Source organism: Marmota flaviventris, chromosome 11, assembly GCF_047511675.1.
Source record: "Marmota flaviventris isolate mMarFla1 chromosome 11, mMarFla1.hap1, whole genome shotgun sequence".
Lineage (NCBI taxonomy): Eukaryota > Metazoa > Chordata > Mammalia > Rodentia > Sciuridae > Marmota > Marmota flaviventris.
Window position 1 is genome coordinate 29448736 of NC_092508.1, and position 23526 is coordinate 29472261.

Below are 23526 nucleotides of genomic sequence, written 5' to 3' on the forward strand. Positions count from 1 at the left end.
CTTTTAAAGGTACTGCAACAGCCACTTGCAGGTACTTGGCTTTATCCCGAAAAAAGAGAGGAAGAAAAAGAATGATCCTATAGATGAGGTGAAAGTCAGGCACCAGATGGATACCATGGCCTTTAGCTTGACAGTACCCACGCTGGCCTTGAAGATGCCCAACGGACTGGATGGAATGTCCCTCTCTCCACCTGGGGCAAGGGTCCCTCTCCACTACCTGGAAACTGAGTTGGAAGACCCATTTGCTTTCAACGAGGAAGATGATGATCTGAAGAAAGGGGCAACTGTGAGAAAGAAGTTGCAGAGCAAATTGGCCCAGAATCGGCAGCGCCAGAGAGAGACAGAGATTTTAAAAGTTCGACAAGAGCACTTTAGTCCCCCTCCTACACCTTCCCAGCAGCCTCCGCAGCAGCACTCCCACCTGTCACCTTTATCCACTTTAAAACCTCCAGCGCCGCCGCAGGGTTCTGTCTGCAAGTCACCTCAACCTCAGAACACCAGCCTACCAATGCAGGGAGTGGCCCCCACCACACACACTATAGCACAAGCAAGGCAGTTGTCTCACAAGAGGCCTCTGCCCCTCCTGCCATCCAGTAGGGCTCCCATCGTGGACCCCCCCAGGACTGACCGGGTCCTTATGAAAGCCACAGCCTTCTCTCCACACTTCTCTTGTATAAGTCAGCTGCAGAGACTGGTGAAACTGTGCACACAAAAACATCAGTTGGATACTGATCTGTTTCCCCACTTAGGTGAGTTTTTGGTTTTACCATATCATATATGTATAGATAAACACATTCTGTCACAGCTACCACATAAATGATAGGGCTAGAATACCTACCTGTACAGAGTGATGCTCTGGATGCTTCTTTTTAAGCTTGAGGAGATGAGTGTTTCTGTGTTGCCCAGGCTGGCCTCAAACTCCTGGGCCCAAGTGCTCCTCTGCCTCAACCTCCTGAGTTGCTGGGATTATCAGAACTCTCTGTGTCTTATTGTAGGATTTTAGAATAACAATAGCATTGCTAATATTTGCCAATAGCAGGGGGAAAAAATACCACAAAGCTTCATTTAAAAAAAAATTCACAAGACAATACCTGTGTATGGTTGGAAAGTGAGAAAAATACAGATAAAACTTTTTTTTCTAATTTAAAGGTTTTTTTGTATTTACTATTAATAGTTGGGTTTATTTGTTTTGTTTTTGATTATTTAAACCTTATTGAATGTGATATGAACTATTATTCTAACTTCAGGAAAAATTCTTTTGCATGATGTGGGTAGCAGTTAAAAATATGAACAAAGGATATGAATAGAAGAACAAATATTAATGGTCAATAAACAAACAAAAATCCCCATTGGAGGCAGGGTAATATAAATTAAAACAATGAATTACCAGATTGACAAAAATTATACTCAATGTTGCTAAGGGTATTGTGTCATACTTTTTTTTTGGTACTGGGGATTGAATCCAGGGGCATTTTACCACTGAGCCATATTCCCAGCCCTTTTATTTATTTATATATATATTTTTTTGTTGTTGATAGACCTTTATTTATTTTACATGGTGCTGAGAATCGAACCCAGTGCCTCACACATGCCAGGCAAGTGCGCTACCGCTGAACCCCAGCCCTAGCCCTTATTTTTTATTTTGAGACAGGGTCTTGCTAAATTGCTAAATTTCTGAGGCTGGCTTTTAACTTGCAATCCTCCTACCTCAGCCTCCCAAGTCATTGGGATTACAGGCATGTGCCACTGCACCCTGCCTGTATCTCATACTTTGTTGATGAGTAATGTAGAATACCTTTAAAAATATATATTGGGGCTGGGATTGTGGCTCAGCGGTAGAGCGCTCGCCTAGCATGGGCAGGACCCGGGGTCGACCCTCAGCACCACATAAAAATAAAGGCGTTGTGTTGTGTCCATCTACACCTAAAAAATAAATATTAAAAAAAATATACACACACACAATTATTGATAGCCAACAAATTCCCTTTTGGGACTTGTATTAGTTAGCTTTTCATCACTGTGACCACAGTACCTGACAAGAAAAATTTACAGGAGGAAAAGTTTATTTTGGGGTCAGGGATTCAGAGGTTCAGTTCATGGTCAGCTAACTTTATTGCTCTGGGCCTGAAATGAGGCAGAGCATCATGGCAGAAAGGGCATGGTAGAGGAAAGCTGTCACTACATGGTAGCCAGGAAGCAGAGAGGGAGAGCTAGGGACTAGATACAGTTCCCAAGGGCATGCCCCAGTGACCTACATGCTTAAGCAGTGCCCCACTGGCCTATAGTTACTACCCAGTAATCCATTCAGATCATTATTCCATCAAATGGATTAATCCACTAATGAGGTTATAGCTTTCAAAATCCTGTCTTCACCTCTTAACATTGCTGCATTTCCTAACGTGAGCTTTTCAGGGGACAATTCATATTCAGACCATCACTGGTCTCTACTCTATGAATAACATGTCCTATCTAATAATCTGTGTGTGAAAATGGTTATTACAGCTTTGCTTACAACATTAAAAATCTGTAAATATCTTGAGTCACTGACAGGAAACCTTGATAAATTATTGTACACACATGTGTTAAATAAGCAGCTATTTAAAAGAATTGAATGAAATGTGTATGTTTTGACCAGGATGTGCCCAGGATTTATCAGGTGGAAAAAAAATCAAGAGGTGTTCTTTGTTACTCTGTTCATGTGCTTTGTTTATTTTTACAAAAACAAAGTACATCATTATATTTATTGATTAAGTATGTGGATAGATATTTGCCTATTTGTTTGCATAGACAGGAAAAAGTGTAAAAGGATATGTGCTTCTGGGCTGTTAACATTGGCTCTTACAGGGAGACTGGAATTGGGCAGGATATGTTTTATGGGAAAAGGGAGTGGTAGCTTTTCTTGTGTAGCTTATATTGTTTCACATATTGTTAACACTGTGTTAGCCAGGGGTGGTGGCACAGGTCTGTAATCCTAGTGGCTCAGAAGGCTGAGGAAGGAGGATCACACGTTCAAAGCCAGCCTCAGCAACTTAGTGAGACCCTGTCTCAAAATCAAAGTACAAAAAGTGCTGGGATGTGGCTCAATGGTTAAGCACCTCTGGGCTCACTCCCTGGTAACAAACAAACAAATAAAAAACACCAACTTTTGATAATTAAAATACTTAATAAAACTCTTAGCTGGGTGTGGTGGCACCCACCTGTGACTCGGAAAGTTGTTACAGGAGGATTGCAAATTCCAGGCCAGTCTGCCTTAGCAACTTACCAAAGCCTTAAGCCACTTAGCGAGACCCTCTCTCAAAAAATAAAAAGGGCTGGAGATGTGGCTCAGTGGTAAAGCACTTTCTGGGTTCAAGCCCCAGGACCGCTGCCCCTCCCACATAACACACCAAAAAACAATATTTAAAATATAGATAAGCCAAAAGAACAAATTAAAATACCTCAAACCCTAATACTCATTGATTAATACTTTCTCAAACGTATAAATTTGTTCCTACTATACATGCTGATTTATAACTTTTAAAAAATTTTATGTATTTTCAAGTTAATTTTTATATGAAATAACTTGTCATAGCTGAATTCTATCTTCAATTTTAAGTCATTTCCAGTTTATATCATTATACTCTTGTAGAGCCTTGCCCCAAAATAATTACTGTTACATCTTTAATTTTTTTCTTCAAATAGATTCTTAGAAGTGGAATTTATATTTTTATAAAAATGTTTTTGGTGGATTACATATATAGCTTAATGGTACAGTGCATACTTAGCATATATGAGCCCCTAGGATCAATCCCTAGCACCAAAAACAAAGTTTTTGATATGTGTTGCTAAATTTTCCTTGAATTACTTTGTCAGTTTACTCTTCTTTCAGTACTACATTTGAATTAGTTATGTCTACATCTTTATCAGCCCTGGATCTTATTATTTTTGCCTTTGCAAATTTAATAGAAAATCTGCTTTAATTTTCACATCTTAGATCAGTATTTTTCAAGTTTGGGCCTTTAGAGGCTTTTACACTTAAAAAATTATTGAGGATAACTGGGCATGGTGGTACACACCTGCAACCCCATCAACTCAGGAGATTGAGGCAAGAGGCCAGTCTTAGCAATTTAGGGATGCCCTGTCTCAAAAAAATAAAAAGAACTAGGGATGTAGCTCAGTCCCTGTGGGTTCAAGCCCCAGTAGCTTAAAAATAAATAAATAAGTAAATTGAAGGCACCATAAAACTTTTGTATATGTTATTTCTATTGATACTTACTATGTTAGTTGAAATGGAAAAGTTTAAAAATATTAATGATTCATTCAAAAATAACAAAATAAATTCGCCATATAATATGGTAAATAACTTCCAAAACAAAACAAATATAACAAGATAGAGTGTTATTTTGCATTGTTATGCATATTTTAATGTCAGATTTACTAGAAGGAAGGTGGATTCTCATGCCTGTTTCTATATTTAATATGTCATGATATATGGTTTTAGGAAAATATGGTCTGACTTTTACGTAGATGGAAAAGTTGGAGTACTTTAATAGCCTTTTTAAAGTAATTGTGGTCATTGTCCTTTGATTCTTCCCTGAAATTTGATAAGTGGTAGTTGCAATGTGGAATCTGAAACTGTATACAGGAATTTTTCATATTGTTACATTAAAATCCTTTGGTTTAGGGCTGGGGCTGTAGCTCAGTGGAAAGGCCACTTAGCATGTGTGAGGCACTGGGTTTAATCCTTAGCATCAGGTAAGAATTAACAAATGGAATAAAGGCATTCTGTCCATCTACAATTACAAAAAAATTTAAAAATTGGTTTAGCCAGGCATGGTGGCGCTTGCCTGTAATCCCAGCAGCTCAGGAGGCTGAGGCGGGAGGATCAAGAGTTCAAAGCCAGCTTCAGCAACTTCCAGACATAAAGCAACTCAATGAGACTCAGTCTGTATTATCCACTACATTTTATTTATTTTTAAAATACATTTCTTTTATTTATTTATTTTTATGTGGTGCTGAAGATCGAACCCAGTGCCTCACATGTGCCAAGCAAGCGCTCTACCACTGAGCCACAACCCCAGCCCCTCGTCCACTACATTTTAATTTATAATTTCATTCATTTGTGGATGTTGAAAATTCTTCAGCTTTTGAAACTGGAATTTTATGTTGGGGGCTATTAATTTTGAATGAACTTACAAAAAAAATCAGCCTTTTTTTTTAAAAAAATGTTTTTTAGTTGTAGATGGACACAATGGACTTTTGTTTAATTTATTTTTTAATGTGGTGCTGAGTATGGAACCCAGTGCCTCACAGGTGGTAGGTGAGCACTCTATCATTAAGCTACAACCACAGCCCCAAAATTCAGCCTTTTTATTTTATTTTTTTAAATTTAAAGTCATTTACAGCAAAGTTTATTTTAGAGAAATTGTAATGTAATCTTAGAACCAAACATAGTCTTTGTTTATGTCAGCAAAGAGTGCTTAAAGAAAAATTTAGTCTTCTAATTAGCTTTTATAGTTCTGTCTGGGCTGGTCATATCAGTTAGTTAATATTAAAACTGGCGATAACCTAAGATCAAAGGTTTGCTATATTGGATAGTTAATTTCTCAGCAGGAAAAACACAACTCAGGTCTTGACTTTTTCAGAGGAAGTGTAGGTGTCTTAGTAGAAAATATCATTACTTCTGTCAACAAAAGATAGATCATATTGTGTTTTGTGTTTGGTACTGGAAATTGAACCGGACACTTAACCTCTGAGCCACATTTTCAGCCCATTTTATTTTGAAACAGGGTCTTGCTAAATTTCTTAAGGTTTGTTAAGTTGCTCAGGCTAAACTCCAACTTTAAGTCCTCCTGATTCAGCCTTCATATTCTGTTTTTTTAAAGGTGCTTAAGTATCACTTTGAAAGACCTCACTGAAGTTGGTGTTGTTATCATCACTTAATTGTTTCTTTTTCTTTTTTTCCCTACAAATTTTGATTCTTGCACTTAGTAGTAAGTACTCACATTTTAAGGTGACCTGACACCATAAAGGGTCATCTTGGAACTAGATTTGAAGTTTCTTTTACCAGTGGCAATATGTAATTTAATTTTAAGCATTTATAATTTGCATTTCAATTATCCATTTCTTAATTTCTCTATTTGGCACATGTAAACTCATTTAAACTATGAAAGAAGTCCATGAGATCCTTTTAAATATGACTGTCTAATGAGAATGCTCTTTTGATTTTTGAGGTTCTCATGTAGGAAGACACAAAATCAAGATGTCTAATAACTTTCATAGTGGCATGAGTATATTGAAATTGCACGATCCCACACACTCAGTTATTCTTTAGGCTATGCAACATCTATTTGTCAAGACTTCTTCAGAATATAAACTTTTAAACGGGGAAAACCTTTATGTCAGAAGCTAATAGTTATCCTGTCATTAAAAATTATAGCATTAAAAAAAAAAAAATTATAGCATTTAACAAAACAGTTAAGCATCATTGATACCATGTTTCTACGTTTTATCTCCTCTAAACTTGTTTTAGCAAATGAAGCACAAAATGTGGCAGCTCTTGTTTAAAGGAATTGAAAGAAGGCCCAAACTTCATTTAATTGAACATCGGTATCCCACCCTTTGCTTTTCCCATGGGAGTGCCGTGCCTAATCCTTGGAACCCTTTCCTTTCCTCCACATGTATTGGGGGAAAGATGGAGTGTGTCTGCCTTTGATAGTTTATTCCAGGGCCTTTCTTTGTTGAAGGTGACTCCATTACCACCTTTTGACTTTTTTCTTGCTAGAACATTACATACATAGGACTTCTTTTCTTAACGCTCTTGAATATGTTTTTCTGATACTGTTTTAGTGTATGATATTTTGATACTTAAAAATTTTACCTTTTATGTGTCCTGAACTCTATATCTTTGCTTCTGTTGTGTCGACTCCATTAGTAAAGAGCCTGTTAAAAGTCCATCCTTAATATAGCATAGATTTTTTGTTATAGTGTCATTTTTTCAAAACCTGAGCATATATCATATATTTATTATTAATGCCTTTGTAGTGATAGAAATACTGGAGGCATTTGTTCAACACTATGATAGTACTTGCTGGTGTTGGCTTATGTATTTTGGATATCTATTTTTTAAATCTAAGTTTTTAGTCAAAGTAAATTTTTTTCTAACTTGAATATCCTCTGTCTGCCCCAGGGTTGGACTGGTCTGAAGAAAGCGGAGAGGAACTGGAGGACTCAGAACAGGCTTCACCATACCAGGTTGCATGGTCTATCCGAGAAACCCTCAGATATGAAAGACACACGTAAGCCTTCTTTTTTGTTTTTATTTTAATTTTTTAAGCACCATTGTAGCAGATAGATTTTGTACTAATATTTTTCTCTTATTGGATCTAGTTTTGATATAATGGAGGTAAAGTAGTTATCATTTGGAAAGAAATGTACCATATTATTTGAGCAAAGCTAATCTTAAGTTTTCTTGGTGAATTAGTCATAGAATTTAGAATTTGTAATAGAGTTTAGAATTGAAAGGGACCTTGGAGATTTCTTCCTTTTTTTTTTTTTTATTGGTACTGGGGATTGAACCCAGGGGAGCTCTACTACTGAGCTATGTCCTTTGTCCTTTTTTATTTTATTTTTTTTTTTTTGAGACAGCGTCTGTCTAAGTTGCCAAGGCCAGATTTGAACTTGGGATTTTCCCCCTCAGCTTCCTGACTAGCTAGGATTACAGATGTGCTCCCCCATGACCAGCGGGCCTTAGAGATTATCTGATTATTTTATTTCCTTGATGATTTTCTATTGTAACGAGTGGAGTATTGAAGTCCCCATGTTATTGTGGAATTATTGATTTTTCCCTTCAGTTCTGTCAGTTTTTATTTTGGGACTCCATTAGTTACATGTGTGTTTATAATACTGTGTTTTCCTTATGTGCTGATACTTTAATCATTTTAAAAATAAACTTTTTTGTTTTGAAGTATATTTTGTTTTATGATAATATGGCTATTCTAGCTCTTTTTATGGTTACTATTTCACATATATTCTTTTCCATCTCTTTGTTTTCAACCTGTTTTTGTCTTTGAATTGTAAAATATACATTCTTCTCAAGCTTACACCATATAGGTACTTAATTTCACAAGAAGTCTTAACCATAACCATTTTCTAAAGTGTTTGTACCATTTTATACTCCCATTAGTAATGTATGCGAATTCTTATTGCTCAATATCCTCTCCAACATTTGGTGGTGTCAGTCTTTTTAAAGTTTTATGTATTTGTCTTTAAAAATTTTTTTTTCTGTTGCTATAACAGAATACCTGAAATTGGATGATTTTCAATGCATACAGGTTTTTGGATTTTTGTTCTGGAAGCTGGGAATTCCAAGAGCATGGTGGTGGCATCTGCTTGGCTTTTAGTGAGGTCCTTGTGCTGCATCATAACGTAGTTGGAAAGTAAAAGAGCAAGTAGGCTTTTGTAGGGGAGACCAAACACAAGGCTGATCTTGCTTTATAACAGCCCACTTTCCAAGTAACTAATCCAATTTAGCAAAAATTAATCCATCCTTGTGAGAAGGGCATTAATCCCCCTTAACTACATAGTCACCTCTTATTTGCTTCACATCGCAGCACCTTGGCTTTGGGGATCAAGTTCCAACACAAAAATGTGGGGAACACTTTCAAGCTCTTACTACTTTTTTTTTTTTTCCTCTCTCTTTTTTTGCAGTGCTGTGGATCAAACCTAGAACCTCATGATGCCAGGCAAGCATCCCACCACTGAATTATGCCCCTCACCCTTAGTATTCTAATGAGATATGAAATGATATCTCATTGTCACTGTCATTTTACTTTGTATTTCCCCAATAACTGATGATTTTTTACCATTTCATGTACTTATTGGACATTCAAAAATAATTTTGGGGGAAGTATATTTTCAAGCCTCTTGGTAGTGCCTGGGATCAAACCCAGGGCCTTGTGGTTAATAGGCAAGCATTCTATCACATTCTACCACATCCCCAGCCCTGCCTCCTTCTTAACGTATTTTTTTGTTATATATTTTGGATATTTCTTTTTGTTATATATATGGTTGAGATTGTTTTCCTTTAGTCTGCTACTTGCCTTTTTATTTTTTTAATGGTATCTTTTGATTAGTACCAGTTTTTAATATTAAATAAGTCAAGTTTATTGCATTTCTTTTTATTTTTTTTATTTTAAAAAAATAAAAAAGAATGTACATACCATAAAAAAATGGTGTGTACATTCTGCATACCATTTTTAAATGTTTATGACCATTCAAGATTTTCTCCTCTGTTGTATTTAAGAACTTCATAGTTCTATCTTTAGCATAAAAATTTAGATATATAACCTGTCTTACTTATTTTCATATGGTGGTATGGTTGGAGTCAAGATTCATTCTTTTATGGGTATCTAGTTATTCTAGCATATTTGATGAAAAATCTTCATTTTTTTATTCATGTTTTTTGGTACTTTTTTGTGAAATAATGGACCATATATTGGTGTATTAACCTGGCTTTTTAAAATTTTTTTTAGTTATCATGGACACAATATATTTATTTTGTTTATTTATTTTTATGTGGTGCTGAGGATCGAACCCAGGGTCTCTCACATGCTAGGTGAGCGCTCTACCACTGAGCCACAACCCCAGCCCTTTTTAGGTCACTTCTATATTTAATATCTTAATTAATGTGGTTCTAGAGTAAGTCTAGAAATTCAGTGACTTGAATTATACAATTTTGTCCTTTTTCACAGTTATTTTGACTATTTTAGATACTTGTATTCCTATAGGAATTCTTGAATGAAATTATCATTTTTGATAAAATTGTAATTGTGGTTTTTATCATAAACCAATTTGAAGAGAATTGATGTTTTAACAGTGTTATATCTTCCAATCCATGAATGTGGGATACCACTTTAGGTCACTTAAAATCTTTATAAAATCTATTACTTTCCTTGCAAACAATCGTGTCATTTATAAATATGGACAATTTCACTTTCACCCTTTTGATCTTTAAGCCTTTTATTGCTACTTCTGGCCTTACTGTACTAAGATCTTCAGCCAAGTGTCGAATAGAAGTAGTGAAGATAGATATGATTGCTTGCCACTTATTTGTTTGTTTGTTGTTTGTTTGTTTATTTATTTGCACTGGGGAATGAACCCAGGTCTTTGAGCAGTGCCAGGCGGGCTCTCTTCCACTGACTTACAAAACCAGCCCTTTAAAAAAAATTTTTTTTTTCAAGGTCTTGCTAAGTGTTTGATGATAGCCTTCAGCTTGTGATCCTCCTGACTCAGTCTCCAGAGTGGTTGGGATTACAAGTGTATGCCACCAGGCTTCATGCCTTGTTTTCTTTATTTGGAGCAAAGTATTTATGTATTTTTGACTTAAATTTTTTTTATTTATAGGGTTTCCATTTATTTTCAATCTTGTTTGGCCATTCCTATTTTTCTTTTATATTTCTTTCTTCATAAAATTCATACTTTAAACATCTCATACATAACAGTTTTATATTCATAATTCCAACCTTTGATGCCCTTGTAAATCTCATTTGTTGTTTTTTCTTTTTGTCATGCAGGATGGCTTATATCTTCTTTGGCATGATAATTTTTGATTTGGTAGGTCTTGGCCTTATGGATTCTCAGTCAAGTTCAACCACTTGATCTTGTAGGGATGAGAGTTGATATCAGCATGCACTCTCAAAGAAGCCCATTTCAAACCCTCTTTTCGCCTTACCTACAAGTTTAGCTTCAGTTCTGAACTTTTTCTATTTATGATTTCTTCATTTTTTTGATCAAGCACTTCCTTTCAGAGCAACAATGCATCCATAAAGCACCTAGTATATAGGTGCTTTAGAGTGGCAAGTTCCAAAGAGTTCCTAACTGCCATAAGTGTACCATTCTTCCATTGTTTCACCTGTTATTTCTATATGAATGACTCAGATCTTTTTCTCATGTCTGACCATTGTTTTTTCTTAAATTCAAAAACAAGTTCTTTTGAGATAGGTTCTTGCTGTTACATAGGCTTGTCTTGAACCTCTGGGTTCTAGTGATCCGCCTGCCAAGTCTCCCAAATATATCTGACTGTTCTTTTGAGTTTGAACTACCTGTTGGATATTTCTCAACAAATATTCTGTTAATACCTTAAATTCAGCATTTCTACAGTTAAATTCATTATTTTATTTACTATATATTTTTCTTACCAGTTTCTCTTTTTGATTCCCCTGTTTTGTTTTTTTTTTAATCAGCAATGTTACCATTTTGCTGCTGTTGTCTTAATAAAGTTAATTTTGTTTGGAGAATTTTCTGTCAATTCTTGTGATTATGGATAAGCCCGGAGTCAAGTTTGGAATTTGTTGGTGTGTGTTTGGTTTTTACTGATAATGTTTCAATATTAATAATAACTGTACTTATATTGTGACTTTACAGATATAATTTTATTTTCTTCACATTTGGAGATAAGCAGGCCAGCTATGTCTCTCATAGATGAGAAAAGTTCACTCAGGGGAAACTGGCCTCTCTCTTCCCAATTCACTCACTGCTCTTCTTAGCAACCAGGCTTGCCATATTAATGTCATATTAATGGGAAGCATCTTGGAGATGCTGGCAATGGTCTGTGGACCTGTGTCAGTATACAAACTGTTTGTTACTGGTGTGTGACAAGATAAGAATGGAAATTATGAGTAAGCTTTTGAAGCTTCTTTATAATCACATAACATGCCTCAACATCTAGTGCATCTTTCCACAATGAACTGGAGGGGCACTGATTTAGCCCATCCTTCCTCAAGTAATAGTGTCTTTGAAATAACTGTTGTGTTGAGTGATGATCTACCCAAGCTTTGCCTTCCCTGGAAGACCCCTATCAGCCCTTTCTTTTTCTTTCTTTTTTACCAGTTGCCCTTCCATTCTCTATTATGCAGATTCATAGTCATTAAGTCACCCTTAAGTTTCTTATTCTTCATATCCAGTTGCCAAATTAAGTTAATTCTTTTCTGATAATGGCCCTTATGTGTGTTTTTCTTTCTGTTATCTGTCTTGTCTCTTATTTTCATCATTCCCCAGTCTTTGAGTTGTTTGTTGTTGACTCTGAAATTTGTGCTTTTTACCTCAGTGGACTGATGGTGTAGCTTAGTCATAGAGCACTTGCCAAGCATGTGTAAGGCCCTTATCCCTAGCACCCCAAAGTTCCTTTTTTCCTTTTATCTGAAATAGGATTCATTTTCTTCTCCAAATTTGCTATTGATCCAGTTCCTTATTTCATAAATGGTACTACTGTCCTTCCCTAGCCCTGATAGGAACAGCTGTCTTCCTTTCCCAGTTTGTCTTTTCTGCTCACATATTACCACTCATGTTCTCCATGCTGCTGCCCTTATTATCTCTTACCTGGAGTTTGCTAATAGTTTTCTAATTGCTCTCTTCTGTTTCTTCCTCTGCTTTTTCTGTATCTGCTAGCACTGTAATCTTTCTCATGCACATCTCTATTATATTGATACCCATTTTAAAAAAATTTACATAGATTCTTCATTGTCTGTGAAATAAAGGTTAAACTCTTTCATCTGGCATTTAGATTTATAAAATTTTACCAACCATCACTTCCCAGCACGTCCTATACCTTAGCCAAACCAAGCTCCTTAGTACTACAGTTTTCAGTTGTCTCTGTACCTTGGCTTAAAGTGTTTATCCTTATTGATGAGCCTTTTTTCCTTTTCTCCACATCTTCAACTTCTACCCTGTCTTCAAGATCCAGCTCTGTTGTTATCTCTTCTTCAGGGCCTTTCCTGCAGCACTCTTTCTTGTGAACTTTTGTAGCACATTATCCGTATTTCTCATGGACTTAACTGTTATTTATCTTGTATTAAAGGTGTTTGTAGCACTTACTGGCCCTACCTGAACCCCAAATATAGATCTGCTATGAGATTCTGGGGAACAATTTTAAATAAAAGATTCTTGGGCCTGCCCCATGGAGATTCTGGTTTAGTTAATCAGTGTAGGTCTTGGGAATCTGAAGTTTTAAGATGCTCCTAGGTTTTTCTAATTTGTTTTCAAATATTTGAATTGTTGATCTGTGTGCCTTGCTGTTTGCATCATCACTTTTAGCCTCTTGAATTATTTAACTTTGGAATGTGTTATCTTGTCTGAATTACATTGCAGGCTCTTCTTCAAAACTTTATTTTCTCTTCTATAGTACTCAACATAATAGACACACAATAAATGTTGAATAAGTGATAAGATTGAAGTAAAATCTTCAGTTTATCTATCTGTAGTAGAAGTTGTAGTGAAGAGGACATGCTTCAAGAAAAGACTCCTAACAGAAGTTTGAAGAATAGCCTGTTACATGTCATTCTGGGGGTGGGGGGGGAGGATAATACCACTTTAAACAAGAGAAACCAAGCAATGATTTACAGATTAGTAAGATAATATATAGTCTATGGCGTCACATGTATGATGGCATTTATGTTAAGATAGAAGAGAAATAAAATAACAGGTTAGTCTTTAGGTCTTGTGCATTATTCCTAACAATAAATAAAGTGAACAGTTTAACCTTGCTGATGGTAGACAATGTTAACTAATCATAGCACTGTTTCTTATTAAGCCTAGATGTGCTCAGTGTCCTTTCCAAATAATACTTCAGTAGGGATCACCTTTCAATCACATTAGTATATGATGAGAAAATGTGTGTTTTGTCTCTGGTGTTGTTGTTGTTGTTGCTGGTGATTGAACCCAAGGCCTTGTGCGTGCGAGGCAAGCACTTTACCAAATGCACTATATATATCCCCAGCCCCCGATTCCTAGCCTTTTTATTCTGAGACAAGGTGTCTGGCTAAGTTGACCAGGCTGGCCTCAAACTTGGAATCCTTTTACTTCAACCTCTCAAGTTACTGGGATTGCAGGTGTGTATCAGGATGCCTGGCCTCAGAATTCTTTAAGTACTTAGCAAGAAAAGGTAGTTAAAAACCAGAATGTCTTAAAAGGGCAGTTCCTAGGTAATGTACTATTAGAATTCACTGCTCTATTTCTGATATGACTGATCTATCTTTTATTGAGTTGTGCTGTCATTTATTCAGTTTTTAGTAAGTAAAGGTAAATAAGTGGTTTTCTCTGTGAGTCCCTATTCATTTAAAATTCAGAAAGTCCTGGGCATTATGTGTCTAATGATGACATGCTAAGAAGGGTAAGCGTCTTAAAGCCCTGGATTGTCTCTGCTGCCTTGTGTTGAGTTGAAATATAATTTTCAGTTCTATTGAAATCTCATGCTCTAATTTTCTTAACCACTTACTCACTTGCCACCAAGGTTTTACCCCTGTTCATCAGCCCCCTTTCCTTATTCTCATTTCCCCTTTCTAAAATGAGCTTAATGTGTAATTGGTTTTTTACTTCTCTCCTTGCACTTTCCAGGCCAGATGACGATGATGCGGAGAGTAGGAGCTCCAGGGTGACCCAACTTTGCACTTACTTTCAGCAGAAATACAAGCACCTCTGCCGCCTGGAAAGGGCAGAATCTCGTCAAAAGAAATGCCGTCATACATTTAGGAAAGCATTGCTGCAGGCAGCCAGTAAAGAACCGGAATGTACTGGTCAGTTAATACAAGAACTTCGGAGAGCAGCATGCACTCGAACCAGGTTAGAGCCACACAGAGCCACTTGTTCTAAGGAACTTGTCTCAGTTTGTATTTTGTTTTCTGTATTTTTGGAGAGGGTGGTTAAGGCACAATGACCATTTAAACCTAAAATATTTGAGACTGCATTTTGGTTTTGTTGTTCCGGAAAAAAGCACCACACAGGTGACAGAATAGTACTGCCATGTACTGATATGATAGTAAAAGCATTACTGAAGTTTTGGCTGGAATTTAATTACAGTTTATTTTTAGAAGGTTGAGAATATTATCTGTTTTAGTGCTAAAAAATTTCATGTTATTTGAAAGTAATATAGTTTTTTTAGTAACAAAAGAAAAATGTGTTTTATTAAAAGGACATGTTTTTTTGCTTGTATTATTTAAGATTTTTCTTTTCCATGTATTTCATATAACTACCCCACCTAGTATGTGTTCAGTTTTCTTTCATTCATTCACTCATTGTTGTTGTTGTTTATTTTTTTATGTGGTGCTGATGATTGAACTCAGTGCCTCACACATTCGAGGCAAGTTACTCTACCACTGAGCTACAACCCCAGCCCTCACTCATTATGTTTTAGTGGTACTGGGAATTGAACCCAGGGGTGCTCCACCATTGAGCTACATCCTCAGATCGTTCCTACTTTTTATTTTGAGACAGGAAAGGATCTCACTAAGTTGCCCAAGTTGGCCTCAAACTTGTGATCCTTCTGTCTTAATCTCCTGAGTATGCTTTGCCCAACATGTTCAACATATTTTATTACATTGCATTTCTTTAGGGGGAAGAAACAGCTCTTCTGTTTGTAATGCAGATGCTTGTTTATTGAGCAAAATTTGGAAAAATACAGAAAAAAGAAGGGGGAAATCTCCATAGCTCCATTGATGTAACTGAATAAGCACTGTAAACATTATTCTTCTTTTCCACTCATCTTTTTTTTCTTTTCTTTTTTTTTTTTTAAATTGTTACCAGGAATTGAACCCAGGGGTGTTTAACCACTGAGCCACATCCTTTTTTTAATGTTTATTTTGAGACAGGCTCTTGATAAGTTGCTGACGCTGGTTTTGAACTTGTGGTCCTCCTGCCTCAGCCTCCTGAGCTACTGGAATTATAGGCATGTGCCACTGCACCTGGTTGTCATTGTTGTTCAATCCTCAGTACCACATAAAAATAAAAAATAAATAAATAAACAAAGGTATTGTCCTGTCTACAACTAAAAATTTATTTTAAAAAAGGATTCTTTTAAAGTCTAGGAGACCTAAGTCTTTACTGAGTTTACTATTTCACACTTCTCAGTGTTACATTTTCAGATGACAACTTTGAGTATATATGTGTAGAAAAAGATTAGGAGTTTGTATATTGAAATGTCTCTAACTGGTGGGTTATTGATAAAGTGAAGAAAAAATATTTGTTCTAATTTTTTAATAGTGATTTATGAGTTACTTGAATAAATCTCTCATGCTAGACAGTAATTTCCATGAGTGCAGGATGAAGGTCCATTTAGTTCTTGTATCTCCAGTGTTGTTCAAAGAATGAATATTATTGAATATATGAAGGTCTGTTTATTTGTTAAAACAATTCACTCAGTTTGACAGAGATTGTAAAATAATGATATCAAATGTTTTAGATGGTATATTGCTCTCAAGTGTATAATTTCAAGAAAGTGTAGCTATATGCAGCATAATACAATTTATATATAAATATTATATACATCAAGTCACATATTGTTATGATATTGTCAGAGATATAAGAGTTTGCACATTGAGATTGGGACAATTTGGTATTTATGTGGAAGACTATTTTATCTATGTCCATCTCCCTCCCTCCCTCCCTCCCTTTCTTCCTTCATTCCATCCTTCCTTCTGCTGGAGATCAAAACCAAGGACCTTGTACTTGCTAGGCAAGTACTCTACCACTGAGCTACACTGTCAGCTTTTTCTATGATTATTAACTGGTTGTTTTCAGAACATCCTCCAAACTGACTTTAGTGATATGGGAAGAAAATGATAAATGTCACCAAATAATAAAATAACACACCAAGATGGATTCTATTACTATTTTAAAATTTATTCGATATCATTTCATTATGTCGCCCTTGATTAATGAAAAGTTTATTGCCCATTGCAGTAAACTACTGATGATCATATAACAATGTGTCATAGTTGTTCTTTGGTTATTGCTTATTACTGGTACATTGTATTTTAGGTTCACAAAAATTAGTTTTAGTTACATGATATTCTCTATTTATTTGATAATTTTGGTATCAAAGTCCTAATTCCACAGAAGACATTTAGATAAATATTTTAGAAACTGAAACTTTAATGATTGTCTTCTAATACGTATCTTATAAAATATAGTTTGTATATAAGCTGAATAATATTAAGGTGTTAATCTAACAGCTTTTTCATTCTTTTTGGTAAGCAGACTAAGCCACTGAAATAGCCTAAAGTACATAGACGTGTATTTGACTCTGGTGGTGTATAGTCCTACACTGACGAGTGTTGTTGGTGTCTTGTGTTTGTATGGCATTGTTTATGTGGGAGCATGATTGTTTATTAGGGATACTATAGAGCATGCAAAAAGGCAACTTGTAGATATTTTTATATTAAAAACATCAAAATGTTTTAGTAATTCTCTTTGCTTTGTTGGGATTATTTGAATAATAAAATATATCTAACATAATTTTAACCTTAATCTATCCATGGGGATATTGAAATTCTGAGTTCAGATTCATTTTAAGAGATCAATAAATTAGAACATTAGGTGATTGAAAAAAATGAAACAGATGGTTTCTTTGAAAGTTTAGAAAGAAAATGAGGGAATATGTTGTATAGTAGGGGTGGTAGATAGGTAAATAATTTGTGTGTTCAATGAAAATTATCCCTTCAGTATAGAGAGGTACCTTCTATTTAAATAAAGAGAAAGAGAATTTGGGCTTAGCTGCCAAAAATATTTATTTCAAATTATGTATCTTTTTTACAGGACTAAAGTTAATAATGTAAACACCTTTTGGGGGGCAGTATATAAAACTATTAGGAATAAATGGTTTACTTCTGAAATGACCCTCTTCTTCATCCTTGTAATCTTGATAAATCTTGTAGAACTCTTAATTAAAGCAAGTTCTATGGCAGGGCTTGATTATCTATTTCCATTAACTGTTTCTATAATTATAATAGAAGTATTTTTTATTTGAACATTATGTAAATTCATAGTTTAGATTCTGTATGACTTTATCTACTTAGTATAAATCATTTTATTGAGATCCTTATAGATACTAGAAACAACACAGGATTTCTTTGATTTTCGTGCCTGATTTGTGAGTCAGTTTATTAAGATTTTCCCTCCATATTCAGGCATGTGTAAAGGCCTAACAATTTGTGATGTTTTGTAGAATTATTATTTTTGGAACCATATGCATACATTGCCGGTTCATAAAATCTAAAAGTAAGTTAAATATATTAAATATTAAATGAAACTATGTAATGTTTTGAACAACCAACAATAAAAAAAATATATTAAATGAAAAAAGTGGAAACAGCATTTAAGTGTTGAAACCCGGAGTTACACATAATGCAAAATTTTAAAATTTGTCCAAAATGAGTATGTTTTAGGGCTTGAGAGTAGCTCAGTCACTTCTGCATCTTAGTGTTCCCTTTGCTATATATATAAGAGCAAGTTAATTTTTATTTTTTGGGTTTTGGTATTGAGGATTAAAAGGGGCTTTACCCTGAGCTGCTTCCCCAGTCCTTTTAATTTAATTAATTAATTTTTTTTTTTTAAATTGCTACCAGGGATTGAACTACTTAGTTACATTCCCACCCCTTTTTATTTTTTATTTTAAGACAAGGTCTCACTAAGTTGCTGAGGCTGGCCTTGAGCTTTCGATCCTCCCACCTCTGCCTCCCAAGCCAGTGGGATTATAGGTGTGCACCACTGTGCCTGGCTATGATCAAGGGGTTTTTTGTTTTGTTTTGTTTTGCATATTTATCATTTAGCAGCATAAGGTGACCACATCCTAGTAATGATAATGATAACAGTGACTGACAACCATGTTCACAACACACCTGCCAGCTGAGGGGACCTTGTTGTCTCTTCCCTTTCCAAGTGAGGAAGTTGTTTCTTAACAGAGGCTTATTAACTGTCACACAGCTAGTAAGAGGTAGAGATGAAATTGGGAACAGGGTCTGATTCTAGTCTCATGTTCTTCATCACTTTTCTCCATTACCTTTTTGAAAAGTAAAAGGTATCAAATATCATTTAAAAACAAAAACAGGGGCCAGCTGCAGATGGCTATAATCCCAGTGGCTCAGGAGGCTGAGGCAGGAGGATTGCAAGTTCAGAGCCAGTTTCAACAGAAGCGAGGTGCTAAGCAACTCAGTGAGATGTTGTCTCTAAATGAAATAGAAAATAGGGATGGGGAGGTGGCTTACTGGCCAAGTGCCCCTGAGTTCAATCCCCGGTACCAAAAACCAAAAAGACCATATATTTGAAAACTATTGTGATAAAACTTTTTGCTTTGAATATCAATAGATTTGGGAAATAACATATTTGGTATTTATAGTACTTGCTTTAACTCATATTTGCAAGTTAATGACTGTGGGTATTATAGATAGTTATAATGTGGATATTACAGAGTACCGACATAATATAGAAAAACTGCCTTAGATTCTTAAGCGTGTGCTTTAAAAACTAATTTTGTATTTTTTCTTCCTCAGTATAAGCCGGACCAAGTTGAGGGAGGTGGAACCAGCAGCATGCAGTGGAACCATGAAGGGGGAGCAGTGCACTAACAAAGCCCTTCCATTCACCAGACATTGTTTCCAACGTATCCTTCTAACTTGATCAAGTGTGCATGGAAAAGTTTTAACTCACTTGGAGCTGTGTACCTTTTGTCCCCTGGTACAGGGGATTGAACCCAGAGTCTCCTGCATTTTTAGACAGGTGCTCTGCTGCAGATGATTACTGTGCTTCATTTTTAAATCAAGTGAATGACTTTTGAAATAGTAACTATTTAATTTTTGAAATTATTAAGTGACTTCTAATTTTCCTAAAATCTTACAATATTTTTCTGCTTATATTATTTCAGCCCCGCCCCCCGCCCCCCAACACACACACACATTTTATTCTCATGACACTGAGCTGGGAAAGGTAGGAATCACAAGTGCATAAAATTGTACTATTCTTATCTTTTAGACAAAATTGAGATTCAGTTTCTAATTGTCTTAAGTTCAGAATCTGGATCAAAGTCAAGAGGACCAAATAACAACAAAATAAGCCAAACTGATAGCAAATAGGATCTCCTAGTGGCTAACATGTAATTATATGTTATTAATAGAATTCCGATCCTACAGGTGGTTCCAGGTAGCTTATAAGGAGTAACTATATAACAATTATTGATGGAAAAATTAAATCAAAGTTTTAGTTTTTAGTCTTCCAAGATAGTTACACAGCTTTACAGTGTGCCTGATGCTATAAGGTTAATTTGCTGTTTTGGAGAATAATTTGAAAGGAAATAAGTTAACATATCACTGACTAGGCAAAAAGGTCTCTTAGGATTATATACTTAAGGAAAAAAATTTCCAGGGAGCTTTAGACTGTAGATAAAATCTTATTAGCTCTTTTATTAAATATTTAGAACTGAGTAGCTTTTTTGGGGGGTGCGTACTGGGGAGTGAATCCAGGGGCACTTAACCACTGAGCCACATCCCTTGCCCTTTTTTGTTTTCTGTTTAGAGACAGGGTCTCACTGAGTTTCTTAGTGCCTTGCTTTTGCTGAAGCTGGTTTTGAACTCTTGATCTTCCTGCCTCATACTCCCAAGCCAGTGAGCTTATAGGTGTGCGCCCCCACGCCCAGCTATTTTTATTCTTGATAAATATCATAAGCAGAAAGTTTTTTCTTTTAAAATAAGTTTATTTAAAAAAATAGTTGTTACAGTGGAAATTTTAGGAGTGAAATGTGTTAAGAAGATGATCCTTCTCCAAATAACATAAAGTGGTTCAGAATGGCCATAAAAGAGACTTGCACTAGGAGCTTATTAGCAAAATGGCTTCCTTCAGAAGTATCTCCTATAAATAATGAAGGTCAATCCAACTATTAACATTTTACCATATCACTATTTGGATTTGTACTTTAGGTTTTCACCGATAATAAAATTCATATTTATTAAACATAAGTAAGGGAAGCAGTGAATTATATAGATATTGAAAAGTTAGCATTTAAGAGTATTTTATTCCTAACTTTAAAAAACGCAGATATCCTCTTGAACCGCTCTCAGCAGCTCTTCTCCAGTTGCACCGCCAAGTTTGCAGATGGACAGCAATGCTCTGTGCCAGTTTTTGACATTACACACCAGACACCTCTGTGTGAAGAACATGCCAAAAAAATGGTAAACTCATATTTTATTTTCTGTGACATAGCCTTTCAAACTTTTGATGACTATCTACAGTAGAAAATACTTTGTGTGACCTAGTACAAACTATGTGTATATATAAATCACTGACACAAGTTTTATAAACAGTATTTTTCACCACCTGAAATTTTCTATTCTCTGACCAAAAGATTTTAAGAATGCTAAACATGACTCATTGAATTAATTTCAGACCCTCATTTTTAGAAACACTGTTTTATAAGATACTTGGTGTGGGTTGAGCATTCCCTAATTCAAAAATGTAAAATTCAAAAGGTTTTAAAATTCAAAGCCTTTTGAGTGCTGGCATGATTTTCAAAAATTTCAGATTTTGGAGTCTTTAAATTTTGGTTTCTGGATTAAGGATGTTTATCAGTTAAATTTTATGCATATACTCCGAAGTCTGAAACACTTTTGCTCCTTAAGTTTTTGGATAAGTGATATTAAACCTGCAGCTACTTAGATGAGTTAATTTTGTTTATTATCTACCCCTATTCTATACCTCTCTTTTCTTTTTTTAAAATATATACAAATATATTTTTAGTTGTAGATGGACACAATACCTTTATTTTATTTATTTGTTTTTATGTGGTGCTGAGAATTGAACCCAGTGCCTCACAAGTGCTAGGCAAGCATTTTTCCACTGTTTTTCCCCAGCCCCTATACCTCTCTTTTCTTTAAGATATATTTTCTTACACATAGCAGATTTCCCAAACTCTTTCTTTGCCCTTTTTTCTTTAGGTTTTTGCTTTCTTATATACAGTTCTGTACATGTCTTGAATATTTGCTAAGATTTTGACTAAATGCCAAGACTTTGTATAATTTGGTTTAATTTAGTTATTGCTTTGGTTAATGTTAGTCCCAGTTGATTCAGAATAATTTTGAGAACATTTAAGTTTGAATTTATGGAATTTTTGAATTGTACATTAAAGTTCATTTTTTGCCTGGGGATGTAGCTCAGTGGTAGTGCACTTGCCTATAAAGTGCAAGGCCATGGGTTTGATTCCCCAACAACACAAAAACAAAACAAAAAAAGTTCACTGATGTTATTTTCACCCATCAGATAGTTACTTCACGAGATTTTGCTAGGTTACCTTATGTACCAAAAAGTTGAGAAAGACACTTCCGGCTGTCTGTAAGCACTTTCTGTTTTCATGGACATGTGGCCTGTGACCCTGTCTTTGCCACTAACTAAATGCATAACTAGGGACTGATGATTGAACCTTTCTGACCTTGGGTTCCCTGATTGTAATATACTGGCCTCATCAAGAACCTTATTTGTTTTGGGGTTCGTTTATGGATTGTATGTTTTGAAAATTTTAGATACTAACCTATATACACAAATGTTGGATTTTTTTCCCCCTTTTTAATTAAAAATATTTAAAATTTGGGCATTTTTGTTTGTGTCTTCAGGCTGCATTATGGGTAAAGAATAATTTCTGTATGCTTTTGAACCACTTTTGTGGACTTTCATTGATGATTTTGCAGACTTTTGGTAACAGGAGCCCTGCAACTTTCAAACCACTGAAGAATTTGCCAGCTTGAATTTTAAAGTTGTTTGATTCTAGAGTACTTTAGATAGATAGATAGATAGATAGATAGATAGATAGATGGTTGTATATGGACAGCATGCCTTAATTTTATGTTTATTTTTATGTGGTGTTGAGGATCAAACCCAATGCCTCACATGTGCTAGGCACGCATTCTACCCATTCTACTGCTGGGCTACAACCCCAGCCCCTGTAGAAGCTTTTTTTTTTTTTTTTTTTAAGGTACAGGGGATTGAACTCAGGAGCACTTGGCCACTGAGCCACATCCCCAGCCCTATTTTGTATTTTATTTAGAGACAGGGGTCTCACTGTGTTGCTTAGTAACTCATTTTTGCTGAGGCTGGCTTTGAACTCGTGATCTTCCTGCCTCAGACTCCTAAGATACTGGGATTACAGGTGCCCGTTACCATACCCAGCCTCCCTCTAGAGGCTTTTAAGACTAGGAAAGTATTGTTAAGTAGGGAAGCTTATACTATTTGTATATTGATTGTTATGTGAAGGCTTTCGAAGAAATTCAAAGCACTTTATTCTTTTCAGCTGGTTGAATATTCTTCCTTAGGCAAATTCAATAAAGCAAACCTAAAGTTGAATTAGTATGATATGAATTACTCAGAAAATAATGAATATTTTATATTGGGACAAAGTAAAAATAAATATTAATCAGGTTTTGAAAAAGTGTTTACAAATTTTTGAAACTGATTTTCTCTCTGAAGGCTGTTACAAAATCTGACACTGGTTTTAGCTACTTTTGTTCTGGGTCAAAAATTACTTCATTGCCCCTATGAGAGACTTACTCTGGGTTAGACAAGAACTGTGTGAAATCTCTTGGCGCTGCTTTTGTGTTATATCTTCAACCCAAACACATTTTACCAACTTGACTGTTAGTGTCTTAGCCTAAGCTGCCATCATCTTTGCTTTGATTATTGTTATAGTCAGCATCCTAAGTGATCTCCTTTTTCCATACTCTCCCCTCTGTAAACACACAC

At 35.4% G+C, this 23526-nt stretch overlaps 1 protein-coding gene across 9 annotated transcripts in view; it reads left to right on the forward strand.

Moving 5' to 3' along the window:
* The window catches only part of Ino80d (INO80 complex subunit D), a 68360-nt gene that overhangs the window by 26552 nt on the left and 18282 nt on the right, over window positions 1-23526 (forward strand). For all 9 annotated transcript variants that reach the window (XM_071618868.1, XM_071618875.1, XM_071618872.1 and 6 more), the window contains 5 exons: window positions 10-749; window positions 7169-7277; window positions 14371-14595; window positions 19299-19408; window positions 20836-20969. In XM_071618868.1, coding sequence (XP_071474969.1) covers window positions 10-749; window positions 7169-7277; window positions 14371-14595; window positions 19299-19408; window positions 20836-20969 — 1318 coding nt within the window. The remainder of the gene's footprint in view (window positions 1-9; window positions 750-7168; window positions 7278-14370; window positions 14596-19298; window positions 19409-20835; window positions 20970-23526) is intronic.